Raw genomic sequence first — 17384 nt, 5'->3', positions numbered from 1 at the left:
ACAGCCTGAAAGTGAGTGACACCATTTGTACTGGCTGAGATGTGACCCGGATGTAAAAGTGTTGGAGCACACCCAGCCTGCGTGGGAGTGCTGGCTCTCCAGGCCTCCTGAGATCAGAGCTTCTCGGTATAATAAAATGATCCTGCTTGGTTCAATCAAGCTGACGTTGAGAGCCCACGGTGTGCCATGCACCACAGTGGCCTGAAGGGTACAGAGAAGGAATGTGTTCAAAGGACGTGCATAGCAGCAGGTGGACAGAAACAAAGAGAGACTGTTTTGAGCTAGTGTGCTGAATTCAGTGATGGCTGAACAACAGTGTGGAGGCGTGAAACGGAGGCTCTTAGCTCAGCCTGGTGGGAGCAGGGCTTCCTAGAGTGACACCCGAACCGAACCTTAAAACAGGAAAAGTAGGAAAGTGCCTGAAGAAGGAGAGGAAGGCACTGGGCAAGAGAGGCGCAGAGGTGCCCAGCAGCTGTGCCTTCAATCGCTGGAGAGCAGAGCAGAAACATAGGAAAAGGAGAGAGACTGGCGACGAGGCGGCCACGGCAGTGGGGGGCGGAGGGCCCAGAGCCTCGTGGCTTCCAGGGCACAGACTGTGGGTCAGAAAGACTGTGGAGCCAGAAAGGTTTTAAGAGGGAGTAACAGTCAGATCTTAGCCTCACCAGGTATCTTAATTTCAAGGGAATGTCTGTTGAGCTTTCTGCTGAAGAAACCCATGCACCTCTGGGGGTTCACAGCTGAGAGTCGGCGTCAGGTCGTGACGTGGCTCGCAGGGCAGTTGCTCAGTCTTGCCCCCCTGGATGAACCTGGAGCTGCTGCATTTGCTGCCTGGATCCAGGGGCCAGGCAGCCATTGGTCCTCGGCACACAGTCCGGTGCCCCGGCGCCTTCCACGTGGGTCCGCGCGGCCCAATGCCAGGCTGCCCTCTGCACACCTGAGCCGGGAGCCCCCCTCTGATGCCTTCCAGTTCTTAGGGTGAGAGCCTTCAGGGGGGTGTTTTCTGTCTCCTACTGTGAGGGGCATTTGACAGCTTTATATAAAAATGCTGCTCTCCTTACGTCAAGAATTTAAAATATCTCACAGGGTTTTGAATTTCCTTGAAAGAAAAAAAAAAAACGTGTTGATGAGTTTCTTGGAGTGAGAGCCCTACTGGCCATGGTACGGAGCTGTGTGCACGTCGGGGGCACGGACGGGGTCTCACTGAAACGCCCCCCCGGGGCCGAAGCAGAGGGCTTCCTTTTGAAAACTCCCCATGGCCTGCTCGAGTGACTAGAGCTTGGGCATTTTGAAAACCCACCTTCGTCTGGTAGAATTAATACATCTGAAGTGTCTCCCTGGGAAATGAGGAACTCTCCAAGCTCTCCTCGCCTTGGGCGCAGTGGCTTCTCCTAAGGGAACATCTCTCAATAAATGCATTTTTCCCCTTCAAGAGTCTGCTGCTCTAGATGTGTTAAAACGTGTCCAATAGTTTGTTTGAATTCTTGTGTCAAGGGCTGGAATGGAAAGAAAACGCAGTGTCATGGATCATCTACAGTCAGATGAGGGTGAGGCGCTTGGAGGCAACTACTGAATTAAAAAATATATATATCTCCAAGTCAAATAATATAATATAAAAGGCACATATATCATCAATCCACTTTCCATAGCATGTGCAAATACGTTTTGGTCAAACACTGTCCCGTCAAATCTTTTGGATCGTATCCTTACACGACCAGCCCTGCAGACACACGCACACCCACAACGATTACAGGTCAGATGAGGGTCACAGATGAGTGACTCCCCCCCTGCAGGACTCCCATGAGCCATGTGAGAGAGTGCAGCCATGGTCTGCAGTGACTCTGCCCCAGTGGCCTTCCCTTGAGAGAGGTGGTACAGAGGGGCAGCCCCCCTGAGAGCAGGAACAGGAGAGGCCGTGGCTCCGGAGAAGAGACTGGTGCTGAGCACGGCCTTCACTCGGCGACACGCGGCGTGATGAACTTCCGATTCTCCTGACTCAGTTAGTTCTCCTTTCCTGCTTGCACAGGAGAGAATGAAGAGGTGGATACGAAAGCAGCAGTCTTAAGTTCTAAGGGACTTAGAGGAAAGGGGGGGATGGCACTGGCCCCAAGGTCCCATATTTTTCTGGAAGCTCTCTAGAGCTTCTGGCCACAAAGTAGAAGGTAAGTTATCAGAAGGCAGCACGGGAGGTGGGAGAGAAGGAGGGAGAAACCCGGGGAAGAGGTGACATGCCCTACCTGACGGGGTGACACGAGATGGACTTCAGGTCTGAGTGAGCAGAGACTCACCAAGGGAAGCACGGGGCGGGGAAGGCTGGGGGGCGTTTGTCATGCAGTGAAAACAGCGCCCTGGACGCCCTGGGTCCTCGGGTGTGCCCAGCCCCCCTGGTGTCGTGTCTGGGGCTCGTCCAGGCACTAGGACCACAGGAAGGACGTTTCTGGATGTATAGTGGTGCCTGTGGCTGTTCCTGGGTTTTGTCTGCCCAGCACCCCATAGTCTATGTCTGTTATTAACACCACCCTCTCTCCTTTGGAGCAATACCCCTGTCCTGTAGCCTGTCCACCCCAGTGTCTCAGCCTCCCCGTCAGGATTTGCCATCTCTCTGGCCACAGCATTTAGCTCAAAGTTGGGCACATGACTCAATATGGGTCAGTCACAGTGTTTCCCCAGGTTGTTCTCATGCGTGCAACTCTTCACCTGCCTGGTCACATGAACTGGAAAACTGTGATCCTTGGACTTCCAGTGGCTATATTCCTGCCTTGCAGAGGAGGTCTGTCCTCTCGGGGAAAGAACAGATGTAAAACGGCAAGCAGATGTGAATAAGGGATGTAGACTCTGACTACACCAGGACCCAGATTTTCCCTCCGTTTCTACAGTTCATCTTCCATCCCATGAGCTACTCCAGGCCCTCCTGATAAGCTCCCTCCACCCTCTCCGTTTGTTTTCTTCAGCTCGTCTGACTTGGCTTTCAGTCATTTCCAACCAAAAGATGTTTGACTCATAACGCTGCAAAAGGGGAAAAAAACCTTTCAGCTGCAGCGTAAGTGGCTGCCTCCCTGGCATGAAGAAATGAGAAAAGCCAATTGCCTGGACCATAGAAGCAACATCAAGAGCCTGTAGGGGAGGCAGGTGGGTGCTAGTTCGTCCATTATAGGTGAATTGCACCCAGTTGAAAAGGGCTTTTATGAGAACAGTGCTAAACAGAAGTCCGCACATGTATCTCTCTGGCTTTGCTCTCCTGGAGAATGAACATTTCAGGAAGGAAACAAAGTGAGCCGGGAAGACTACACCGGTGCAACCTTGTTGCACAAACTATGTAAACAAAATATCTCCTGAGGGCAAGGATTTCTTAAGTGTTTCAATATAAGAGACCAACTCTTAATTTCTCTGCTTGTTTTTTAGACAGTAAGAGTGAGAGTGAGAGCAAGAGACAGAGAGAGAGATTGATTCATTTTTTTTACAGCCAAAGGCCAGCGAATAGATTAAAGTCCCTCGGTTGCACAGTTCAAATGGCCTGACTTTTGCTTGGTAATGAGAAAGTGGCTTCACTATAATTCTGCAGCATCAGAGTCTGACGTGACTTTAGAAAGCATTTGTAACTCGGTGGTGTTAGAAGGCACACATTAAAATAGCTTTAAATCAAAGGAGGCATGTGCCTCATTTCCACTTGGTCCCAAGGCAAGAAACACAAGGTCTCGCCTTCCCTGAGAACATAACAGGGCAAAGTCTAAACTTGCAGAACATACACAAAAACCCACCGCTTCTAAATAAAGAACTCCTAATGCACTTAACATGATTCGCTACAAGTGAATCCCCATGTAGCTTTTTCAGAATACGTCTCTTAATGTGAGGGGCACCTCTTCCCAATGCCTCGAGTCCCGGGGAGTCAGCACCTGATGCTCCTGGGACGTGTGCCACTAGATGGCGCGTCAGGCTAACACTCCACTTTTCGGAGTGACCAGGCTACTGCCTCAGACCTGTGGGACGCGGTGAGTCATTTCAGGCCACCTGATAAGCATTCAGGAAATGCTTAAAATTCAGCAGAAGACACAGCTTTCACCTAAATGATGTGATGAGTGTTATTAGGATGTCTCTGCCAAGATTTTTCAGAATCTGAAATCAGCCTACTTCTTTATTTCTTGACTTTTACATTAAACAAGTGGTAATCAGTGGGGTATAATGGGGTATAAACATAATTATTTTTCCTCACAGTTGCCTAATTTTAACCCATCCTATGGGTCTATTCCATCCTTGCTTCTTGAATGAAATCTAGATCTATAATTTCTTTGGTTTCTCTTGGATTATAGTGGCCTTCTGTTCACTTTTAACCCCCCAAATAGTGTCATTTCCATAATTAAAATAGTGATTCTTTTTTACTGATCAAACTCTGAACAGTATGCAGAAAGCTTCTTGCTCTTCCCTATTGTCTTGCCAATGGGTTTCAGCCCCAGGCAAGTTCACTATGGCTTCAGTGAGACGAAGTAATAACAATGGAATGTTCTTGGGGTGAGTGCCCAGGTAAGGGTTTATTACCTGGCTTGTTCTCCCAGCAATAGGTCGAGAACTAGATTTACATCTGCAGGCAATAGTCTGCAGGTCTGCAATCCTCCTTGTCTCTGCCTCTGCCCAGAGCACAGCTCGGTCAATAACAGCTAATATGGGTGTGGAGGCAGTAGCCTAGCAGCAGGCCAGTTACATCATCAAGTAGTTTAGGTTCAGGGGAGGATCCTGGCCATAGGAACCTGCACTTTATTCACACTTATTTTAGGATTATTTTCATCTAGAAGCTTGCACCAGAGAGGAATGCATATGCCTTCTAGATTTTTCCCACTTAGCACTTCCATTCCTCTTGCTGTGTCTATGTGGACTTACCATGGAGAAAAGGAGGATGGATGTAAGGTAAGGTGAGATAAGGAGCAAGAAAGGTCCTTCTCGACTGGCACCAGTGTAACATGGCATTCCACCAAATATGAGTTCACAATCAAAAACTAAAAAGCATATAAGGAAACAAAAAACCATGAGTGAGAGTTAGCAGAAGGGACAAACTGCAAAATTAGCCCCACAAAGACTGCAGATGATGGAATTACTGGGTATGAAATGTAAAAGTAGTACATTTAATGTACTCAAAGAAATAAGAAGGAATCATACACCAGAGTTAGAAGCAAGACAGTATCAACAATGACCAAGCAGATCTGAAAGAAAGCTAAACTGACCTTTTAGAAATGAAAAATATATTAATTAAATTAAAACCCAAAGGAAAGAGATTAAGAGTCAATTGAGGAGAAAAGTAGTGAACTGGAAAACAAACTTGAAGGACTTACACAGAATACAGCTCAGAAAGACAAAGATGAAAAAAATACAAAAGATAGGTGAAGCAATACGCAGGTAGGATGATAACGTCTAACATATACCCAATTGGAATTGTCAAAAGAGAGTTTAAAGAGGAGAAGAAATATTTGATGTTTAATAGCTGAGAGTTTTCCATAATTGATGGAAAATTCAATCCACAGATACAGGAAGCACATAAATCCCAAACTGAGTAAGTAAAAAGAAGTCCACACCCAGTCACATGCTAATTAAGCCTCCAAACACTAGAGACAAAGAGAAAATCTTAAAAACAGCCAGAGAGACAAGACAGATTACTTACAAAAGAAGGATAATTAAATTGGTAACTGGCTTCTCAAAAGCAACAATAAAAGACAGAGGGGAGCAGCATAATGTCTTCAGTGCCTGAGAAAAAATAACTATTAATCCCAAATTGTATTCTTGGTGAAATTATCTTTCAAGGATAAGAATGAAGTAAAGCCTTTGTTTTTGATCAACAAAAATGGATAGAGCATTCTACCAACGGACCATTACTGAAGAAAACTTCCTTCACAAAGAAGGAGAAGGATTTCAAAAGAAGATCTGAAATGTAGGAAGATGAGTAGGAAAAATGTGGGTAATGCTCAACAAACACTTTGTACATTTTATAAAATCAAACACAATATTTTAGAAAGCTGAAAAAATGAGATGGAATTAAAAACAGTGGACAAAACAGCGGAAGTCCAGAGAAGATAATCAGAGTTAAATCATTGTGGAGTCTATCTTTAAGGGAAATCCACATGTCAACATTTTTAAGTCAACTACTAAAAGAAGAGAAGTGAGTCCAGGTGCTTCTGCAAGGACAGGTATCCCATTCAGCCAAGACCCTGAGATCTGGAACTCTCTCTCGGGGCCTGGCTGGGAAAGGATGAAGAGCTCTCTGAGGTACTCATCGCTTCCTTTGCTACAACGGTTTAAGTTGCCTTCTCCTCATTATGATGCTATGGAACTTCTCGAATCTCTTTTAAAATGCCCTCCCACTGACAGCCCCCTTCATCCCTTCCCCAAGTGCCGTTTCTAGCAGGCAAAAGCTTGTGCTCTTCTTGAAAATGAGTTAGAGGTCACCACACCTTTCCCATTGTTCCTCGTCTTGTCCCGAGTGTGCGACGGTCTGTGGAGAGCGCTAAGGGCGGCTGCGGAGGTCATCCAGGCCGTAGCCCATGACCACCCGGAAGGACTGCATCATGCTCTGCCAGTACGTGCCCCCCACCCCCCCGAGCCCCACGGTATTTCTTCCTCTATTACAGGAGTCAGGACGATCGCAGCCACAGACTGTAGGATTGTTTTTCTCTGCCGAGGACATTTAATGTCAGATCATGATTAAACATAGTTAGTTGTATTGAGTTCTGGATAACAAATTAGGTAAAAACGGTTTATTTAGTCTACAACATTACAGCCAAATCCACTTTGTATGTCTGATGCTGAAACAATACTCACGAGCAACCACAATACAAACATTTTGGTTTGGACGCCACAGACAGGGCACGAAAACAAGTGGGCAGGTGACGCGGTGGGATTTCTGACCCCTCTTTGTCCCGTTGTTTCCTTGTATTCCCTTTTTGTTTATTCCCGCAAGGGACATTCCCAGGGGTTAGTGTCTAATACCTTTGAGAATAACGTGGCTTTTCCATAAAGCCAAGGTAAGAGAGAAGTTTCTTGCATGTCTTTTAGCTTTTCCAGAACAAGTGGGTCAGGCCACACGAACCCATGTCCACCCCAAGGAACTCCAATCAACTTTCAATTAAACGGCTTCATTGTCTCCCTCTATGTCTGGCCCTCTTAGTTCTACCTCAAATCCCAAAATGCAGCAAAGATGCCAGACAGTTTGTTCCTAAGCAGGTCACCCACGAGCCCCAGAATTCTGGGTCTAGGTGAGTTTGTAGTCTGGCTCAGAAACTTCTCTTTGAAAGGATGTTAAAATCTGAAGCACATTTTTACCAAAGTCTTTTCTCCACACAGCACAGCTAAAGAAAATGAAACCCCTTGAGTGGCGGCTGACCCCCTCACAGAGCAGCGCCTGTGGACTGTGCCTGGTGGGATGAAGGAGCAGCAGGCGTCCGCGTTCCCGGCTTCACCACTGACCGCCCGGCATGAGAGCGGGCCCAGGACTCTCCTCGCCAGGTGCTTGACCCTCAAGAGTCAGGCAGCGTCCAGTCCCACATTTATTGCAGGGATTGGAAAGAACCTGGATAGACGGTCAGAAGGCCTGGCTCTGCGGTTTTAAAGGTCATTTGACTTTAGGCAAAGCATTCAGCCTCTTCAGCCTCAGTTGTACTATTTAATGGGACCATATCACCCTGCCTGCCTCGCTCACAGGAGGTGGTTGTGGATCAAATGGGATAATGCACGTGAAGGTGGCCTGTAAGCAGTAACATGCCATAAAAACCATACAGATATTACGATTAACCTTATCACCCCCAGGCAATGTAAAACTCGGGCTTCTGCCTGCATCGGCTTAGCATTCTCCTTGTTTCACTCTAGGGGGAAAGGCCCTGGCTTAGAGCTTCACTCAGGAGCTTCTCAGGTAACTAGGAAGAAGGAACCTGGCAGAAAAACATGAGGCACTTTTTCCTTCTAGGATTTTACCTGGGCCCCTATTTTGGTGAATTTGGGTCTCTACATGCTATAAATCGATTTTTAACTCCTGTAAGATTTTGGTGGCATTTAAATCTGATGTGGGAAGGATACATCATGTAGATTTAATTATTCTTGCCCAACTCATTTGGGGCCTTAAGATGGAAGTGGGTGGACCAGCCAGGCTGATAATATGAAAGCTTCAAAAAATGATTTCTTTTTGCCATCTCCCCAGTGGTCTCTTTTCTTTCTATTCATGATCTAAGTTTTGCTCAGAATGACATCAAGGGAATGAGAAAATTACCTGTAATTCTTGTTGTCAGATCTGAGATTGTCATAACAAATCACTGTTCTAGGATTGGAAACCTCCAGAACAGGCCCCTGAGGAGCGTGCCTAGCTTTCCTTTCCCTCTGCCTCGCACAGGTGTAAAGCGAGCCAGTCACCACCTGCACGGCCAGCCTGCTGAGGGCTTTGCCTCTGCCAGCCCCAAGGGAGTCCGTGGGCCCTCACCAGGACATGCGCAGAAATCTCAAGGCCCAAGGAAGCCTCAGGACCAACTGCTGGGGGTTTACCAGGGCCTAGATGTATGATCTAGTGCAGCACTTCCCAAACGCATCTGATCACAGGACCGTCCTGAAATGTTAAAAGTATAAACTCTGGCTCCAGACACATGCAATCATCCTCCAAGGCAGGGCCCAGGGATGCATTTTTAACAGCAGTTAAGTCATTTGTATGGTTAGGCGATTTGAGGAAACACCAATCTAGTAGAAAAGACCTACTGACTTGGAGTCTAAAGACCTGATTAGGTTTGTGTCTTCATTAATGGCAGTAATGGTTTACTTCTCCATCTATAAAGAAAGGGGGCAGGGTTACAGCAATATGTAACTTCAGCCTCCCTCAAAGGCTGCATAAGGTTGAATCAGATCAGGGCACCTGGAGGTTTCCAATTCTCCAGACCTCTCTGACGTCTTTCAGACTATTTAGAAATATTTACAGATGTAGCCAGGTGTTTTCCACAGAGCACCTTGGGCTAGTGTGGCAGCCCCTTCTGGTCTCATTTGCTCAGTCCTGTGCCAGGTGCATAGCGAGGATCATGAGAAGCAGGGGAGATGCCCACCCTCTCCGCAAACCTGTCTTGTGTTAGGGCGGGTGGCCACAACGCTCCGGGCTGCAGAACTGAGCCCCTACGGAGGCAGATGCCAGCTCCCCCGTGAGCACACTCGGGTGGAACAGCTGACCCCTTACCACCAACTCCACAGCAAACGTGCCCAACTTCCTCACGCGTCCATGCACGGCCTGGAGAACGCATCATCCACCAGGACACGTCCTGCTCCCTGCACCCACGCGCCCTCGTGCAACACATCCCTGACTCAGCTGACTCACGGGCCAAGCGCAGCTCACCCATCACTCCCGAGGCCTCTAACTCCGGCTCCCATCCTCATCCACCTCCTCTCCTTCAGATGTTTTAATACTGGCTTTTCAGACCACTGAGCGTATCTTTAAGTGGGGCGGATGCACAAACACAGACCACACAAATATCAAAATACATCCATTTAAATTAAAAAACTTTAATTCTCTGGGTTTATTTTAATTTATCCATAGCAGTATTTCATATTATAGACATAGAACCTTGGGCATGTCTAATGTCCCAGGGGACAGAGACCATGTCTTACATTGACTTATTTTGTATCCCAATAAAAACTAGGAAGGAAGCTAACACATGTAAGCACTTCCTACAGAGGACACGCCATTTGGGGGAAAAGAAACAGGACACGCCAGGTGCGGAGGGCGGCCAGCTCCGCCTGCGTCTGGTCAGCTCTGTCTCCTGTGCACATACCCAGCACGGCTGTTTCATCCTGCGGTGGGGGGCCTGGAAGCCTAAGCGATTTATGGAGCCCTGCAGAGGGCAGCCTGGCCCCACTTCCCCAGGTTATTTTCAGGGCCCTCTGGCCTTCTGTGTTTTCCTTGTCTGTGGCACTGTTGCCTCTGGAACTGCACGTTTCCAATTTTAATAATTCTTCCCCAGTATTGCCCTCCACCCTTACAGAAATCACGCCTGCCCCTGGCTAATAAAAGCAGTATTTCTGGTCTCTGCAGCTGGTGCTATGCGCTCTTTGGTGGTGAGAAGCCTGGCACAGTGCTCAGTGTAAAGAGATAGTAGCTACGACAAGTACCCATATTCTCCAGAATTGCCTGAGCAAGTGGAAATCCAAAGCTGGTGACTAAGAAATGATGTTTTAATCTTTTCGAACCAAACTGGGGCCTAAACAGACAGATTAGACCCAGGCTTTCAGAGGCCGGGCACCAGCAAGTGTAAAACTCAGCACCAATGTTATGGCTTGTGTCTTCCAGCCCATGGGGGTGCCAGCACTGGGCGAAGACATCCTGCTGGTCCTCCCCCCGCCGAACAGCCCAAAGCCACTGTGAAGTCCTCAGGAGGCCGATCCTCCTCCCAACATCGGTAGTCAGCCTCTGACCTTCACCCAGACCTTCTTTATTTCACTGCACACGTGGGACTGTTTGGGAAATGCCATGACTTAATAGATACCAGTGGAATGGTGTTCTGAGAATAGGGCTCAGCTTCAGTCCAGTGGCTCTGGGGAAGGCCAAGGAGACGCTGGAGAAGAAACCTTCTTCCAAAGTTGTCCGTGGATCTGAAGACAGAGAACGGACCACTGCTGGGAGCAGGGGGACAGGGAGGCCAAACATCACTGCCCTCTAGTGATCTGACCCAACCCCATGTCCCACCATAATAGCGTGCGATGAAATGCTTTGACAAAGGTCTGTCAGAGAAAGTGGAGACTGTGAGACACCTAAGGTTAGATGGAGTCAAATATTCAGACAAGGAGAAAAAGTCAGATCTTCCTTACAGAGAAATGACCGTTTAAAGGGTGCATCCGCTTCTCCTGCCTCAAGCAGGAATCAAGAGCGGGCCGGGCTCAGCGAGGCAGTTCTTCTCCTGGTCTTGGCGGGGCTCGCCCGCGTGTTTGTGAACCATGGAGAGTGGGCGGGCTGTCAGACTGGATAACCGGGGTAATCCTCCTCTCCTGGTGGAGCGAGAGAGCCCAGGCTCTCCCGGGTGGTGATGCAAGGTCCCCAAGAGATGCAAGAGGGGGTGAGCCCCGCACACAAGCTTTCAAGTCTCTGCCTCCATCGCATTTGCTATTGGGCCACCGCCCCAATCAAATCACATGACCAACCCCAGATTCAAAGGGTGGAGAAACCAACTGTACCTCTCGATGAGAAGGGAAGAATTTGTGGTCATTTTCTGTGATCCGTACAAATGACAAAATCCAAAGAGATCTAGCTTTGGGATGTAGGCAGAACCGATCATTTAGGCAAGGCTGGGAATAGGAAGGTGGCTCTGAGAAAGCGGTGTCCCTCATCTCCCAAAGGCTAGAATGGCAACCTGGAGAGGCCGAGAGATGCATGCTCCACACCTCTGGGGTCCTGGAATGGCAGAAACAATGTGTGGGAAATGAAATACAAAACCAGAGATGACCCAATAGAGTTTGTGGGGGAAAATGGCCCACATCCAAAATATAACAGGACCATATATTCTTTTCCTCTTAAATTTCCATTCGTTCTTCTCTATTGTGCATTTCTGCTGTTTTCTCCTTCTTTTCTTCATGTGTGCATTTTAAGCATGTATCAAAAGGCACCTGATGACAACCTAATCAGAGGGCAGAGGGAGGTGAGGCGCTGTGTGTGTGGCACCAAACTGTGGATGGTTCAGGGAGGGGAGGATGAGGAGAGCCCTTGGTGTCCGAGACTCAGATGCCACTGTGTACATAACGAGAAAAGCAATCTATGTTCTCAGAATGGCAGAAGAAACGCCACTTAGCTTTTCAAAACGGATTCTCTCTTTTGTTTTGCTCCAGTCACTCACGAACTGTCATTCAGAACAGCAATTGGAAATAATTTCTGTGACTGTCCAGCAGGGCGCTGTCACTGAGCCCACCAGAGGGCTGATTTTAGTGAAACAGCAGTCATTGACCAGTGACTGCCAGGTGGTGCAGTAAAAGGTATATTTTGCCCGAAGCCATCTTCCAGGGTCAGCAGAAGGCCTCCTAACTGTAGTGATAAATTCTTCTGCCTCCAAGCACAGCACAGAAGGTGTAGAGAAGCATTCTGCAGGCATAGGCGTTTTCTGGGGATTCGTAGTCCAGAACTAACTCTGTTTTGGATTTGTAAGAGGAATCCTGGAACAGCTAAGGAAGGAGACTGGGCAGAATGAACTCCGTGGGTGATGAACTCCACGTGTGGGGATGTTCTCACACACAGCTGCTCTCCTGACAAGCTTCTCCAACTAGTTGGATGGGCACCGAGGTTTGGAATCAGCCTCTCTTAAAGGCTGCCCCCCATCCCTTGCCAAAGCAAAGATCAGAAAATCTTCTACGCTGCTGGCCAGAGAAGGTCCCGGGGCTGCTGGCTCTTGGACGTGTCCTACCCGCGTCCGTAGTCCAGTTCTGACCTTCTAGTCATCCTGAGAGATGTCTCGAAAACAAACGTCAGACCACAAGGGACATCCTAGTCGGAAAGTCACTCTGAGGAAGAGCAGAAAGGACTCAACGTTAAACCACACACGACGGTTAAAGGAAACCGGCCCAACACAGCAGACAGGTCCCCGGGCAGAGTCCGCCACCTGTGCCAGAGCCTGGCCCGCCCTGACTCGGGATCTCTCCCTAGGCTGTGCCTCCTGCTCCTAAGCCTTGTTCGGTGCTCAAGCCAATATACACCAGATGGAACGTCGTTCCACGGCCACACAGTGAGTCCCCACCCCGTTGGGGCTGCCTGCGACGTGCACAGCTCCACAGCTGGCACGGGAGGTGTCCCCAGACCCCTTCCTCGCCCGGGAGTTCCTTTCCTTCCCACAGCACTGCAGTCACCTCATTTTTCTGTTAAAAGAGCAATGAAAGGTATTTGTCGTGGAGGGGATAATAATCATGTCAGAACGCACGGCACCGACACGCCAAAGAAAAGGCCCGGCTTGGAAACGGTGGGAGGGGTGGGTCGGGGCCTGGAGGGTGGCCTCTGGTGCAGGCGGGACCTCCGGGGAACACCCGTGGGGGGCCCCGGGGGCCTCCCGAGGCCCAGAGCCCACAGCTGAGGGCTGCTGGCACCCAGGGACGGCCATGGGGCCTCCAAAGGGCCCCGCACAGGACGGACGACGAACCGAGAGGGCTGGGGCTCCTCCCCGCACAGCGGGCGCGCCGCGGCCCGCGCTCCGCGAACTGCCCGAGTGGGGGGGCTGCCCTCCGCGGGGAGCGCGCACGCGGAGCCCCGCCTGCCGTCGGAAGGCCGCCGGCGCCCCCGAGCCCAGCACCCCTCGTATCCCCGCCCTCGAAAGGCTGCCGGCGCCCCCCGCCCCGCCCGGCCCCGCGCTCACGGCCTTCCTGGCGGCGTCCTTCCTCCTCCTCGGGTCCGCCGCGCCGGGCACGGGCGGCTCGCGGCTGCGGAGGGACGGGCGGCGGCCCGGCTCGCGCTCGCTGTAGGGCGGCAGCGCGTCGGCGGCCGCGGCGTCCCCGGGGCCCGCGTCGAGCGCGGCGGGCGGCGCCCAGCCCAGGAAGGCGGCCCCGCGCGCGCCCCGCCGGCCCGGCGTCTCCAGGCTGCCGCCGCGGCTGGCGCCCTCGGGGGGCCCGGCGCGCAGCGAGGCCTCGAGCGCGCCCGCGGCGCCCGGCGTGCGGCTCACCAGGCGCGGCAGCGGCGCGTCCTCCGGCCTGCGGCGCGCCGGGCTGGGGCCCCAGCGGTCGGCGCCGGGCGGCTCGCGGCGGCCCCGCGGCCCGGGGCGCCCCTCCGGCGAGCCGGGGTAGAAGCCGGCGGGCGCGCGCGCCTCGGGGCGCTCGAAGCGCGCGGCGCCGCGGGCCTCGTGGCCGTTGCCGTCCGCCCGGCGGGCCCGCGGGCCGAAGGGGTCGGCCAGGGCCGCCAGCTCGTCCATGGACACGGCCGGGATCCCGGCGGCGAAGTTCTTCCGGGACAGCATCTCCGACTTGGAGCGCGGCTGGCTGCGGGCGGAGGGGCTCGGTCAGCGGGTGGGGGGCGAGGGGGGCGAGGGCGCCGGGGCGCCGCCACCGAGCCGGCTGCGCCCCCAGCACCTGCCCGCCCTGGACGCTCACACGGCAGAGGAAGGCCAGGGCACCCGGGTCCGTCCCGGGAGTCCGTGGGGATGGAGATACGCCGCCATCTGCGCGGCGCTGGCACAGGCTGGGGCCTTCTAATCACTAAGTGACCTCTGGGCGACAGCCTCGCCTCGTGCCTCACACCTCGGGGCCAGCGGGGGTACGGCGTTACACACCGTTGTGGCTGCAGGGACCCCTGTAATAATCGGTGACAGACAGGCCTTTCCTCCCTCGGAGCTGAGGGACGAATTACCTTTCCCCGCAGCAGGCCGGAGGGACCCTTGCAGTTGGTTAAGTTTGAGAAAAAGGCAATGTCTGCTGTCCTTCAAGGTAAAGGACAGGTGAGTGGGGAAGGACACACATCTTGGCCTCCCACATTCACTGGCCATGTGACCCTGGGTAACTTCCTTGGTATCGGTAAGCTTCAGTTTCCCCAACTTAGAATGGGGACACTAATAGTACCTTTTAGATAGTGCCTTTTAGAGTTATGAGAATCAAATACAATAGTTAGAATGTGTTGGGCATTTTATCTTTCACATAACAAATGATCCAAAATGATGGATGGGTGGGTGGGAATTTTTAGAGGTTCTAGGATAAAATGTCTGAGAAGGGCAGGCACATGTCAACAAGGTCCACAAAGTGCCCTAGACCACCCATTTCAGAGGGCCTTGGCCGACTAGTTCCTTACATGCTCTCAAGTGTTTCCTTGCTAAGCAGAGGGAGAAGGGGACACTCAACAGAGAACACATGCTGTGGCAGGAGACCCACCCAGGGCAGGGACACACGTGCTCCTGGCAAGGAACAGCCCCCATCCTCCCCGCCCCGGGCTCCGACGCCGGCACCCAGCACCAGAGCCCCCATCAGCAGCCGTCACCTGTGCCTGAAGCTCTCCCGATCCTCTTTGTCATAGTCCATGACCGAGGGCCCCCGGCTTGCCCCACTGCTGCCTCCCATGACGCCTGACCAGTACTCAGGATCGCACTCCAACTCCCCCGGCATGGGGAACTGCTTGCTTCGCATCTGATGGTAAGACTGGCGGAAACCGCTGTCCTCCTCATGCAGGGAGCTGAGCTCTGAGATGGTGTTGTTATCTGCAGGGACAAAACCAAGCACGACAGAGCCGTCTACATCCTAGTCAGGATGGAAACTGTTTCAGGCTGAGACCAGTGGCCCCAGGAGACCCCCATCTGAGGGCCCAGCCCATGGGCTGCAGACCTGAGCTAGTGTGGTGTGTGTGCTTAGCTCAGCAGGAACCGGCTGCAGCTCCAGGCCCACTTGCTTACAGAGAGGGAGGCTTCCTACGTGCTCTATTCTTGGCATTGGAAAAACAACTGTTCTTGTGCCCCCTAAGGCAGGCTTCCCAGAACTTGGGCTCAGCAGCTGGGCTCCTCCTTGGGCATCATCATCTGTGTTCAAATGTTTTTATTCTTCTTGAGTAATTCTGTGATGAGCTGTGATGATGAGCCAAAAGGGGCCAAAAGAGAGGGAGAGAAGCCACACATCACAGTATCTTCCCTGCTGTTGGCCGGGCTTTAGAGACCCGCCATTCCAGCCTCTTTCAGCCATGCCCCCTCCACAGCACGGAGTCCATGAGGTCCAGGGGACTGCGCATCTAGTGTCCACCCGTCCCCCTTCTGGCCGTTCTTCCAGGAACTTGGAATGCCCTCCCCAAATGGCACCGAGTCCATTTCCAGGGCCTAGGTACACATCTTCCCCCTCCTCCCTCCAAAGAGTATTCCAGGTGCACGCGGCCACAGGTAGCCAGGACCGCTGCTTGGAGGTATGGGAAGAAAAGGGGGTGGGCTGCACTTCTGGTCTATTGGCCTCCTCTTGAACTCTTGCCTCAGCCTAAAATTGTAAGGGGAGTGGGGCCTGCTCGCAGCTTTCTCATTTCCTCAAGTGGCCTGAGTAGCTTTTTGCAAAAACCCTTGTGAATAAGGACCAGAATCACAGTCTAGAAAGAAAAAAAAAAAAATCAAACCATTTATTTATAGAACTTTGAAATGGATTGAATATCATTTTACTTAAGAAGTAAGCCCAGTGGATCTATTTATAGGGTGACTGAATCCATTTGTTTTCTAATGTCTTTTGGTTAGAACTTCAAAAAAATATAAAAAAACAACATTTACAAGGTGTAAGGCCTGGTTGTTGAGTGAAAGGTAAGCCAAGATAGGATGTGGGAGGCACAAATGTGTTTCAGGTGCCTCTCTCTCTCTCTCTTTCTCTCTATTCCCGACTGTCTGGAGGAGCAGAGAATTTTTGCTGATTTGTACCCATGACAGGGAGGGGGGGCCTCCCCCATGGCATAAACACAGCCTCCTTGTCCTGTTACCAAGATACAGGGCTTACTATGAATGCCATTCATTTTGGTCATACAATCAGTTGGTTTTGAATTATAATCTAATTTTTAAACCTTTTCTTCCTCGTAAGAATGCGCCATTCAGTGCACATCTTTATTAAAGGAAAATAGCCCAGATCCTATTGATTAGTAAAATCCAAAAACTTCCTTTTCTCATGATCTCAGTAAATCCCAATCTCCTGGGAACCGTACAGAAGAGAACTTTACAATGCACTATGGGAGACTTTTGAAAAACTGCACTGTTGTCTCGGAATGTCCCTTAAACTTCAGGGATGCTGGGCCTTTTCTGCTTCTCCACACGGCGAGGGCTGTCTCTGCCTCCCACTTACAGTGCCGGACTGTCTGGCTTATTTGCTACTCTGAAATTCCTGCCACTCTGAGCATGAACACCAACATCCCCTGCTTCACAGACACCGAATAATGTGCCTCTGGGACAGAAGAGGCAAACTTTTTCTGCAAAGGGCCAGAAAGTAACTATTTTTGGCTTGCGAGCCATGCTGTCACAGCTATTAGCTCTGCCATTGTAGAGTAAAAGGAGCCAGACACAAGTGACATAAGTCATACCTAAGTGTAAGGAGATATATATAAGCAAATGGCATGGCTGTGTTCCAATAAACTATGTACAAGAACAGGAGGTAGATCAGCTATAGTTTGCTGATCTGTGCCCTGTGATTCTAGACTAAAAACATTCTGAGAGTGCCCCAGACTTACAAGGGGAAAGGGAAACGAAGATGACACTGGCTAGAGAATTCAGAGCCTGAACCTGAAACTCCCAATTCTTACAAATCAATTACCCCTTCGCTGCAACCTGGAACCATGAGACCCATTTTGCAATCAGATCTTCAAGGCTGTCCCACCACCATGACCCATCCCCAGGGTTACTTTGCTCTTCAGGATTAGACCTACTCCAGGTCAAGTGAACTGGGTCCCTACTTCACCTCCATGCAGTTATCATAAGGTCAACCTGCAG

General features: G+C 51.0%; 1 protein-coding gene across 4 annotated transcripts in view; it reads right to left on the bottom strand.

Annotated features, from left to right (window-relative positions):
* Positions 1-9484: 9484 nt before the first annotated feature.
* The window catches only part of ILDR2 (immunoglobulin like domain containing receptor 2), a 55489-nt gene continuing 47589 nt past the window's right edge, over positions 9485-17384 (bottom strand). For all 4 annotated transcript variants that reach the window (XM_036894622.2, XM_057494966.1, XM_057494965.1 and 1 more), the window contains 3 exons: positions 14930-15146; positions 13326-13941; positions 9485-12483 (listed from right to left, as the gene is read on the bottom strand). In XM_036894622.2, coding sequence (XP_036750517.2) covers positions 12448-12483; positions 13326-13941; positions 14930-15146 — 869 coding nt within the window. In that variant the 3' untranslated portion in view covers positions 9485-12447. The remainder of the gene's footprint in view (positions 12484-13325; positions 13942-14929; positions 15147-17384) is intronic.

The sequence above is a fragment of the Manis pentadactyla genome, chromosome 19 (genome assembly GCF_030020395.1).
Source record: "Manis pentadactyla isolate mManPen7 chromosome 19, mManPen7.hap1, whole genome shotgun sequence".
Lineage (NCBI taxonomy): Eukaryota > Metazoa > Chordata > Mammalia > Pholidota > Manidae > Manis > Manis pentadactyla.
This window is presented reverse-complemented; position numbering and strand designations above follow the sequence as displayed.